The following is a 12,070-nucleotide window of genomic DNA, read 5'->3' as shown; positions in this document are numbered from 1 at the left end:
GGTATGTGTGTGTGTGTGTGTGTGTGTGTGTGTGATCAGAAGAGGAAGTTTGTGTTGTGTGTGTCTGGTGTTTAACGAGAGCAGGAGAGATGATGGAGACGGATGGAGACTCAGACGAGGACAGACGGTAGGATCTCGCTCTCATGTCGCTTACGCGGCTCGATCAGCAGCAGGGCTTTGACTTGCTGCATGTATGAAAGAGAAATATGAGAGATACAACATGAAACGAGCCGAGCGCGACCGTCTCCTGATCCGTATCGAGGAGAGATGCACTATTTTACTCCATGCAAAAACAACTTAACTTTGTGTGAAAGTGAATGGAAATGCTTTTATTTTGTTTAAGTTTAACATGCAAGCAAACAGATTAACTGTGAAAAGGTGTATAGAAATTATTTTGTACATTATTTTTAATTTAAAATAATTATTTATTTATTTATTATTTGTTTCATTATTTATTATGAATGTTTTTTATTTTATTTTAGCATTCTGTGTCCTTGATTGATTGATTTGCTTATTTATTTATTAATTATGAATGATTATTTTATTTTATTATTATTTAATTATTTGTTTTATTATTAGTGGATATTTGTATATTTTTTTATTTGTATGATATAATTTTTTTATTATTCTTTCTATTTATTTATTCTAATTTTTTATTTATTTATTTATTATGATTAATTTTTGTTTTATTACATTTTTATTTTAAATGTATTTTATTTTATCATGAATAATTAGCACACTAATGCACCTAGCAACCACATAGCAACACCTTGGCAACCACCAGTATCATCTTAGCAGTGCTATTTTAGTAACATACCATTATAGTTTTTATTATATATATTTTTTATTTTATTGTATTTTGTTCATTTTAATTTTAGTTAATATTTTAGTCATTTTGTCATGTTTATTACTTTTTTAATAATATGTCTATATAGTTTTTATTCATTTTTATTTCAGTATATTTACATTTTTTGTTATTTTATACAAGTTAAACTATTTCAGTTAAGATTTAATTCAAGTAATGAGAGTTTTTGGTAAATTATAATACTATAATAAATAGCCCTGAATTGTAGAATCACATTTTCTTTAGGCAAAAAACAAGCAAACACCTGGTTTCACTTTCTAATCATGTTTTATAATGCTGCATCTATTATCATCATCATCTGGTTTCATTACTTTGTTCACACTGATCAGATCCAGTGGCTGATCCTCTCAGGTCTGAAATAAACAGGGTTTTAAGTGAACAATGCGATTCTCCAGAAGTGAGATTAATAAGGTTGTTTGATAAGGAAGGTTGTGATCTTTGGGATGTTCATTTCTCATCATCAGAGATTTGGATGGTCTCTTGCAGAATATCAGCTGTAAATGTTTCAGTTCACGTGGATCATTGACTGTCTGATATCTGTTTCCTGTCATTTAGGGTTCCTGCACTTCCTGTGAAGAATCTCACTGGTTCAGGACTGGTCCATCCTGCATTAGCAGGTACTACACCAGAAAATCCAGTTTCTTCAATCTCAAATTCACTTCAGTGTAAAGAACTTTACTGGCATGACAAAAATTACATTTATTTTGTGTTCACAGCTTAACTCTGTACAAAGAAATGTTTTATTTATTTTAATATGCAAGTAAACTAAGTAACAATGAATGATTTAAAAATTTAAATAGATTACATAGATTAAATTACATAGATTCATAATTTAGAATTAACATACATTTTATTTTGTGAGTAAACAGTTTAACTTTGTAAAAAGTGTATAGAAATAGTTTTTCTTGTTTTATTTTAACATGCAAGTAAACAGCTTTACTGTGTACAAAGATGTATATCAATGATTTTTTATCTTATTTTATATATTTTAACATGCAAGTAAACTAAGTACCAACAAATTTATTTTTAACAAAAAGACGTAAATTAAGAATTTAGAATTAAGAATGAACATAAATTTTATTTTGCAAGTAAACAGAAATAATTTTTTATTGTTTTATTTTACCATGCAAGTAAACAGCATAACTGTGTTCAAAGATGTATATCAGTAATTTAATTTAATTTAATTTAATTTAATTTAATTTTATTTAATTTTATTTAATTTTATTTAATTTTATTTAATTTTATTTAATTTTATTTAATTTTATTATTTTTTAATTTTTAATTTTTAATTTTTTAATTTTTATTTTTTTTAACATGCAAGTAATCTATGTGCCAAAGAATGATTTTTACAAAAATACATCAATTAAGAATTTAGGATTAAGAATTACCATAAATTTGATTTTACAAGTAAACAGCTTAGCTCTGTACAAAGGTGTGCAGAAAATGTTAAGATGCATGTAAGCAGCGTAACTCTTACATAGGTATATAGAAATTATTTTATTTTATTTTAACATGCTAGTAAGCTCTGTATGGAGTACAGAAATTGTTTTAATTTGTTTTACTTTAACATGCAAGTAAACAGCTTAACTGTGTACAAAGATATAGCAGTTATTTTATTTTAACATGTATGTAGCAGGTACGTACCAATGCAAAATTTGGACATAAATTACATTTACATTAATGCATTTGGCAGATGCTTTTATCCAAAGCGACTTGCATTGCATTCAAGGTATACAGTTTATTAGTTCATGCATTTCCTGGGAATCGAACCCATGACCTTGGCCTTGTTGGTGCCTGAGCATATTTGTGTCTTTCGGTCAGGAATGACTGGTATCCTCATGTGTGCCACCGGGCTCCCCGTGTGTTTGACTCGGGCCCCTAAACCGATCCTCCATCCACCGTCGGTCAGCAAGAGTGACCTGAAACCCGTGCCTGGAATCAACAGCATCCGACGCAAGACTAAGAAAAAGCACCTCCGCAAAGGTGAGTGTCTGTCTGTCTGTGTGTGTGTGTGTGTGTGTGTGTGTGTGTGTGTGTGTGTGTCTAGCGATTGATTCTCTGTTTGACTTTTCTGCTGATCTGAGCAGAACAGACTTTGTGTGAATCGAGCAACTACTGAAAGTGACAAGGTCCCTCTAACATTACAACACCTGAACCGTGTTACCATCGATCTGCTTAACGTCGTACTGATAGGTTTGTTTTTGTGCCTCTGTTCCTGCACAAATCAAGTAGCAGGAATCAATAGTGTATTGAAAGTCCAGACAGCAGGTGTGTGTTCATGCGCTAAAGGTCACGGGAATAAAGACGCTTTGAGAAATAAACACTGAAGCGCTCTGTGTTGTGAAGAGTACATTTGTCAGCTAAATTTGCGTCTTTAGCGTCATTCAATGTAAAAAGGATTTACAAATAAAGCATTAATGCTAGTGGTGTAGAAAATTAAGAGCTTTAAAATCTGGGATTTGTCTTATGTGCTTTTCCAGTCATATGGAGTTTAATAAACAAACCAGCTTCTGTCTGCAATCTTATATTTCTTAGTAAAAGCCAAACCAGGGACATGTATCTGTATATCTTGCTCTCTTTTTATTTTATTTTATTTATTATTTTTTATTTTATTTTATTTACATCAAGGTAAACAGAGTAATCCTGTACAAAAGTGTATAGAAATTGTTTTTTTTAATTTTATTTTTGTATATTTAATTTTTTTGTATTTTCTTTTTATTTAATTTTATTTAATTTACATTCAAGTAAACAGCTTAACTTTAAACAAAGGTGTAAAGAAATGTTGTTTTTGTACATTTTATTTTATTTTTGCATATTTCATTTTATTTTATTTACATTCAAGTAAACAGCTTAACTCTGTACAAAGGTGTATAGAAATGGTTTTATTTTATATTTTATTTTGTATTTTTTATTTTATTTTTTATTTTTGTATATTTTGTTTTATTTTATTTTATTTCATTTACATTGAAGTAAACAGCTTAACTGTACAAAGGTATATAGAAACGATTTGTTTTCTTTTTCTATTCTTTTATTTTAATAATATTCAAGGAAACAGCTTAACTCTATACAAAGGTGTATAGAAATGGTTTTATTTTATTCATTTGTTTTATTTTATTTATATTCAAGTAAACAGCTTAACTCTGTACAAAGGTGTATAGAAATGGTTTTATTTTATTTATTTATGTTATTTACATTCAAGTAAACAGCTTAACTCTGTACAAAGGTGTATATAAATGGTTTTATTTTATTTGTGTATATTTTATTTTATTTGTTATTTTTGTATATTTTATTTAATTTTATTTACATTCAAGTAAACAGCTTAACTCTGTACAAAGGTGTATATAAATAATTTTCCTTTATTTTTCTTTTCTTTTATTAAATTAACATTCAAAGGAACAGCTTAACTCTACAGATGTGTATAGAAATTTTTATTTTTTATTATTTTATTTCATTTTATTTTATTTACATTCAAGGAAACAGCTTAACTGTAAAAAGATGTATAGAAATGATTTTCCTTAATTTTTATTTTCTTTTATTTAATTAACATTCAAGTAAACAGCGTAACTCTGTACAAATGTGTATAGAAATGGTTTTATTTTTAATTTTATTTTTTAACATGCAAGTAAGCTAAGTATGAATGATTATAACAAAAAAAGCATACATTAAGTATGGTTTAAGGAAGAGTTGTTAAAATTAAGTTCCACACTAATGCATGACTAGAGATCACTTTCTGTGTGATTCGGATCTAAATCAATGTTCGTTTTGTCTCTTTTTCCAGGTAAAAATCCAGAGGATGTGGTTCGGCGCTACACAGAGAAAATCAAAACGGCTCCCGATGAGGTGATTCCTGCACACATGTGATTGATTAGCGTCATGTGACCAGCCGAGCGTTGTGTTGTTTACTAGCAGAGCTAATGACTGAGGCAGCAGATGTCTGTCAGTGTTACTCACTGTTGATATCCGTCAGGACTGCACCATCTGCATGGAGCGACTGGCCACAGCGTCCGGATACGAGGGAGTGCTGAGCTACAAAGGCATCAAGCCCGAGCTGGTCGGCAAACTGGGAAAGTGCGGCCACATGTACCATCTTCTGTGTCTGGTGGCCATGTACAAAAATGGCAATAAGGTCAGAACATGACACGAAGACTGTGTCATATCAGTTTGTTTTATTGTACATAAGGGAGGATTTTAAACAAACCAACCAGATTCAAGATCAGTCATCACAATACACTGACAATTTATTTATACAACAAATAATGGGATTTGAAACACTCCTGTTGTGTTAAAAAACTGGTACTAATATTGAGTTGCGAAGTTGACCCACATTGGTTTCCAAAAAGCAGAAAACATCTACAGAGTTATTATAGTTAACTAAAATTAAAACCAATAAAAAAAGCATGAATAAAATGTAAATAAAAACAGAATGCGATGATTTGCAAATCTCATAAACCCATATTTTATTCACAGTAGAACATAGAAAACATCAAATATATAAACTGAGGACATGTACCATTTTAAAGGGATGAATGAAAATTAGCCCATGATTTACTCACCCTTAAGCCATCCTAGGTGTATATGACTTTCTTCTTTCAGACGAATCCAATCTGAGTTATATTAAAAATTGTCCTGGCTCTTCCAAGCTTTATAATGGCAGTGAATGGGTGTTTTTTTTCAATAGTCCAAAAGAAGTCAAATAAAGCTCATCCATCCATCATTAAAAGTGTCCCACACTGCTCTGGGGGGTGAATAAAGGCCTCCTGTAGCGAATCATTGTGTTTTTGTAAGAAACATATCCATATTTAAAATGTTATAAACAGTAATCTCTAGCTTGCGCTAACTGTCGTATGCCCATTCATTCCGGCGGATGACGTAGGGAGAGAGCAAAACAAAACACCGGTCACGAATTAAAAGTACAAAATGAGGATTTGTAAAGACAAATGTCGGAGGATTTCGATATAAGCCAAGAGGAGACTGGTTTTTCTTTGCTAAAGTAAGGAAATTTTGCTTCCTTTGCTCCTACGTTGAAAACGTTGGTTTTCGCAAGACTAGCCTATTCTCACCGGCGCATGTGCTAAACCTACACAACAACCTACAGAAAAGTGGTTATAAAAATCGTTTCAAATATGGATATGTTTTTTACAAGAGCGCATCGATTCGCTACAGGAGGCCTTTATTCACCGCCCGGAGCCATGTGAGGCACTTTTTATTACGGATGGATGCGCTTTATTGGACTTCTTTTGGACTATTGACAAGAAACACCCATTCACTGCCATTATAAAGCTTGGAAGAGCCAGGACAATTTTTAATATAACTCTGATTGGATTCGTCTGAAAGAAGAAAGTCAGATACACCTATGATGGCTTGAGGGTGAGTAAATCATGGGCTAATTTTCATTTTTGGGTGAACTATCCCTTTAAGGAAAAAATGTAATTTGAACGCCGCAAAACTTAAAAAAAAATTAGGTTAGGTTAATTGGCAACAGGTCAGTAACATGATTGGGTATAAAAAGAGTATCTTAAGCCCAAAGTATACTTCATTTTTGTACGCGTAGCCTTTCAAAGTATAGTCCATATGATGGCGTGCGTGAACGCAGGCAGTCGACACATGAGCTCTAGAAAGCTTCATCTTTGTCCAGCGTCTGATGCAGGCTCAGAAATGAACGGGGGCTTGTGGCAAAAATGCCACCAAAATAAACAAAAATGCCCCACAAATTTAAGATAAAGGGGCAAAAATTGCCCCTGTGCAATTAAACAATCGATTACAGCTGTCGCGATTAAGTAGAAATGAATGAAAAGTGTCTATTCGCGCAATTACATTTTGATTCGCTCACACTGCATCAGATTGCTTTCTACGCTTTGGGTTTTTGCAGCGTTGAGCCTTATAACCAATCACATGTGTTTCCGTTGAGCTTAGGAATGCAATGGCCAATCAGAGACGCTTAGATTAGTCAGTGCTGAAAACACCGGAGTTGCTGTTGAGTGTGCACGCTCACTGATTGAATTCTTCGCGCTCGTGAATTCCCTCATCATAAACAACACAGTACAGATATGATGTAAATAAAAGATTAATTTCGTAGCTTCAGTGATTATAACGGGAGTTTTTGCATAACTTGCGCTAGACTAGACTAGACATGTTTGTCTCTGAAGCCAGAGCCAGAATTAAAGCCATTTCCCCAAAACGTAGACACAAAACAAAAACATTTTTATTCTTTTAATCAACATTAATAATCATTATTACAATATCAAGAGCAATAATCAAAAATAACGATTTTTGTCATAATATTGCAGCCAGATTAGCTCCTGTTTTTAAACATATAATTTAGAGACAATTTTACAGTCAACTGTTATTGGCAACAATTTAAGTATTTTGATTGATTTAAGTTATTGGTTAAATTCAAGTATTTGCATTTACATTTAATTAAGGAGACACTTTTATCCAAAATGACTTACAAATGAGGGCAATAGAAGCGATCAAAACAACAAAAGAGCAACAATATATAAGTGTTGTGACATTCAAAACAACACAGATACAATTATTAAGGTGGTAATAAAAATTGCCCTCATGAATGTAAAAATTGCCCTCATGAATGTAAAAAATGCCCCAGAAAATCAATTCCAGGGGGCAAAAATGACCCCTTAATGGAAAAGTTAACTTCTGACCCTGGTTTGCTGTATTTTTCTATAGTTATAACCTCTAAAAATTTGTTGTACTCTTTTAAACAAAAGTTGCTGCTCTCTTATAAGCCTCTGACACAAGTGCACTTGTCAATGAAGGCGTCTGTTGTTGCAGACTCTGCTATTTTGTTGTTGTTCCGTCTCTTAAGTTTTGTTTTCTACTGTGAAACGGCAGCTCAGGCCAGTGCTGCCACCTTGTGGAACAACTGATTAGTGCAGAACCAAGTCAATGTGCATCTGCGACCTGCGCGTACAAAGTGTGCGCGATTACAAAAATCGGATGGTGTGCGTACAGTACACTCGTAATATTCTGGTGACAAAATTTGCCTCACTCGCACTTTATGTGGACCCTCACGTATGTGTAAAAAACAAACTATACTTTGGCCTTTAGAGAGGCAGAGGTTCACCAATCTGCGAAAAACTGAATCTACAAATTGTGGAACGATTCCAGAATAATGTCCCTCAACGTAAAATTGCAATAATTGAATATCTCATAAAATTGAATCTCTCTTCATCTACAGTAGAGCCCGACCGATTTATTGTTTTGCCGATTTTATCGGTCGATATGAGCCTGTCACAGATATATCTGCATCGCTGTATATGCTGCAGATATGAAATTTTTTTTACAGAAAATATAATGCAGATAAAATGCTTGTAAATGGTGTAAGTACTTAGTTTGTCCACCAGATGTTTCAGGTGGCAAGCGTGCAATCTGCGATCGCGTGCAGTTGCTCAAGAAAGCGTGCAATCGTAGCAAATTGAAAAGTTATTATCGTTCTGCAGTCCAGTAGACGGCAGTGCGGTGGTGGCTTGAGTCTGTTGAATGGTGATTTAACGCTACGTTGTCACCTAGTTGGTGAGATGCAATGCTATAAAATAAATAAACAATGTCCCCATCTTTTACTCTTACAATGAGCTTATCATACTTGTTTGCTACATTAGTAGGGCCCTATGATTTCCACGATGCAGAAAACGCGGACGGAATCCAGTCATGAAAATGCGGAATTTCATGGAATTTGTCATCTGACTTTTTTACTCCCTAATATTGGTATCGGCATCGGGCCCCAAAAACCCATATCGGTCAGGCTCTAATCTAAAGTACAAAATAGTGATGCAAAGTCCAATTCAATTCGGCAAACCGTTTTTTTCGTTCAGTTTGGCCCAATGAACCAGTTCAGAAAACCGATTAATCGTTCCTTAAGTCATCACGCAGTGATGTCACCATGCATTTGTTTTCTAACAACTCGGTGTCATGTTATATCATTCACGTAAAGTTATTTGTGTGAATGGATTGCTAATTATTGCCTTACATTCACTTAATTGATATCTGTGGTCATAGTTTCAGACCATATATAGTAGCCTGCATCTTGGATAAGTTTAGTAAATGTTTCGCACCTACAGCACGTTAGAGACAGTGATGCACAAACGCGGATATGTTCTGCATGTCTAAAGTATATAGAAAGAATAAACCAGTTTTGTAAACTCATTGATTTAGCTTAACAACTTAAAATATAATCTGCATGCGCATTAAACTGTAAATTTCAGGTTTTTCCATGTTTTAATAAAAATGTAGGCCTATTTAATAAAACTACTCATAGCCATATTTCCAGTACATTTTGTTTATTATTTAAGAAACTTGCATTGTGCATCAAGTCCTCGGTGATACGCACACATGTGAGTAATGTCAGCAACTCGCTTGTCAGAATCCTCTGTAATCTTTGGCAAACTTCGACAGTTGGTTGAACCGGCTCATTCGGTTCTTTTCGAGCCGAACGTGCTACTTTGGCTGTGCATCTTGCATCAACAACCCGGAACTAAAGTTCGATTCAGTTCGATTTGAGAACCGGCTCGACCGGTTACTCCCTGAGAACCGGCTCAAAAGAACAATTCGTTCAAGAATCAGACATCACTAGTGCATAATATCACCAGGATCTCTGTGCACAAGGGACAAGGGTGAAAATCAATACTGGATGCCCGTGATCTTTGGGTCATCAGGCGGGACTGCGTTAAAAACTGGCATTATTCTGTAATGTAAATAACTGCATGGGCTCAGAAACACCTCCAGAAATCCTCATCAGTGAACACAGTTGCCGTTTTGCCATTTACATTTTTGCTTGGGCCGTGAAATGGGTTTCTCACACTTATTTTCAGTGCTGCAACAATCTAGTAATTTAGATCCAAAAAACTAACAGCCAAAAACAGCCTTTGTCAGAGTTTTTGATAAAGAAACTGTGATTTTTCTTGGACTATTCAGAAGACAAGTCTTGACAATTTCAAGTAAACTTTGAGCCTTAAATTTCATAAGTTCTCATGTATTTCATATTTTAGTGTTTGACAAGCTACAATCAAGGTTTTCTGTTTTTCCCTGATTCTTTAGTGTTTTTCAAAGTGTTGCTTTTTGCCAAATTGCATGGAAACCAATGTTGGAACAAAATGTGTTCATCCTTTCCAAAACACATCTATGTGTTGAAACTTTGCATGCACATTCATGAGCCTAAATGATAAATATCCACCAAATTTCAGGAAGAAATAAATAGTTTTACCAGTGTTTCAAGCTGTTTGAAAGTTGAATGTGGTCAAACTGTCCCAAACACATTTACATTAATTAATTTGCCAGATGCTTTTATCCAAAGCAACTTTCATTGCATTCAAAGTGCACTTAAATTTTTTTAATCAGTTCTTGCTTTCACTGGGAATTGAACCCATGACTTTGGTGTTGCAAGCGCCAAGCGCCAATGTTTGAGCTACAGGGGAAAAAAACAACTATATTATAAATGAATCATGGGTAAAAAATATACCTGTGGATAGAGTTCAATAATAAGTGTCAGTATTGCATTATTTGCTCATCTTTAATGAAATGCATCAAAGCATGAAACATGAACAGAAATATTGGTGCGATTGTGCTGCACGTCTCTGATGCCTCTGAATGCTGCATCACGAGCTCTCCTGAGTTTTCCTCGTTGTTGTTGTTGTGTTTAATGTGGCTGATGTTGGTCTCAGGACGGCAGTCTGCAGTGTCCCACCTGTAAGGCCATCTACGGGGAGAAAACCGGCACACAGCCTCCTGGGAAGATGGAGTACCACGTGATTCCTCATTCTCTACCTGGATGCTCCGATACAAAGACTATCCGCATCGTCTATGACATTCCCGCTGGGATACAGGTATATTCAATCAAACGGATTGTTTAAAACGGAAATTTAATAAATAAATACATTTTTTACACATTTTTTAGAAGTTATTAGAAGTACATTTCTGAATATATATGAAAATGAAATTTTTGAAGTTTAAGATTCTTATTAGAAATATTTTTAATGCTTATATTTATACAATAGTAGCTTGTGAGATAGGTATTATTTTATTTTATTTTATTTACATTCTAATAAATAGTTTAACTGTACGAAGGTGTTTAGGAATGGTTTTATTTATTTTATTTTATTTTATATATTATTTTATTTTAAAATAAAAAACAGCTTAACTCTGTACAGAAATGTATAGATGTTTTATTTTATTTTTATTTTACTGTATTTTACAGATTTTTTATTTTTATTAAATAAGCTGCTTAAATCTGTACAGAGATGTATAGAAATGGTTTAATTTTATTGTATTTTAATATATTTTTATTTTATTTTTTTAAGTAAACCGCTTTTTTGTGCAAAGAAAACAAAAATAACGACTTTATTCCACATTTTCGTCTCTACTGTGTCACTGTATCATGACGCGAGCGTGTGGCGGTAATGATGTCACTTTTTTGTTTTCTTTGTGCAAAAAAGTATTCTCGTAGCTTCGTAGCTTTACAGTTGAATATGTGGAATATTTTAATTATGTCCTTACTACCACGGGTTTGGAACAACACGAGGGTGAGTAATTAATGACAGAATTTTCATTTTTGGGTGAACTAACCCTTTAACTCTATACAGAGATGTATAGAAGTGGTTTTATTTTAACATGAAAGTAAATAGTTTAACTCTCTACAAAGGTGTATAAGGGCTGAAGTGTAATCTGAAAAAAAAAAAGTATTTTTTATGAATAAAATGTATCAACTAAAATCATAAAAGATATATAGAGAAAATAAAAAATTGCATTTATTTGCATGTATTTTGTTTTTATCAAATTGTGCATGTTTGCAAAGATGTTTGCACATGACAGGCTAAAAAAGACGCTGTCATAAAGGAAAAAACAATACAATATTTACTGGATTTTTGTGGATTAAAATGTGCCCATACTAAAAGTGGTGCTGGATATCACAGTCATTGTTTACACACATCAATGAGGGACACAAAAGAGCATCTGTAGGATGAGGCGTGTGAACTGAAGCGTTTGTTCTTCACTTCAGGCGGCCCAGTTTTCATAGAGATGCGCTCTGCACCCATATTTAATATGTTAGCTGTTTCTGCAGAATGACCGTGGGCTTGTGGCTTCTGGTCACTGTGTTTTCACCGTGTTTCACCATACGTGAGACAGGAAGTGGCTGCGTGGGGATTTCCTGCTCAATGGGGACAGTGGTGCAGCTCATTCTGGGTCATTATCTCT

General features: G+C 33.6%; 1 protein-coding gene across 1 annotated transcript in view; it reads left to right on the top strand.

Annotated features, from left to right (window-relative positions):
- The window catches only part of dtx1 (deltex 1, E3 ubiquitin ligase), a 48,764-nt gene that overhangs the window by 32,874 nt on the left and 3,820 nt on the right, over positions 1-12,070 (top strand). The window contains exons 5-8 of the mRNA XM_016491170.1: positions 2,687-2,848; positions 4,644-4,705; positions 4,833-4,991; positions 10,540-10,701. Of these exons, the coding sequence (XP_016346656.1) occupies positions 2,687-2,848; positions 4,644-4,705; positions 4,833-4,991; positions 10,540-10,701 (545 nt within the window). The remainder of the gene's footprint in view (positions 1-2,686; positions 2,849-4,643; positions 4,706-4,832; positions 4,992-10,539; positions 10,702-12,070) is intronic.

The sequence above is a fragment of the Sinocyclocheilus anshuiensis genome, unplaced genomic scaffold (assembly GCF_001515605.1).
Source record: "Sinocyclocheilus anshuiensis isolate Anshui unplaced genomic scaffold, SAMN03320099.WGS_v1.1 scaffold614, whole genome shotgun sequence".
In the NCBI taxonomy this organism is placed as follows: Eukaryota; Metazoa; Chordata; class Actinopteri; order Cypriniformes; family Cyprinidae; genus Sinocyclocheilus; species Sinocyclocheilus anshuiensis.
The sequence above is the reverse complement of the archived record's forward strand: the minus strand, read 5'-3'. Positions and strand labels throughout refer to the sequence as shown.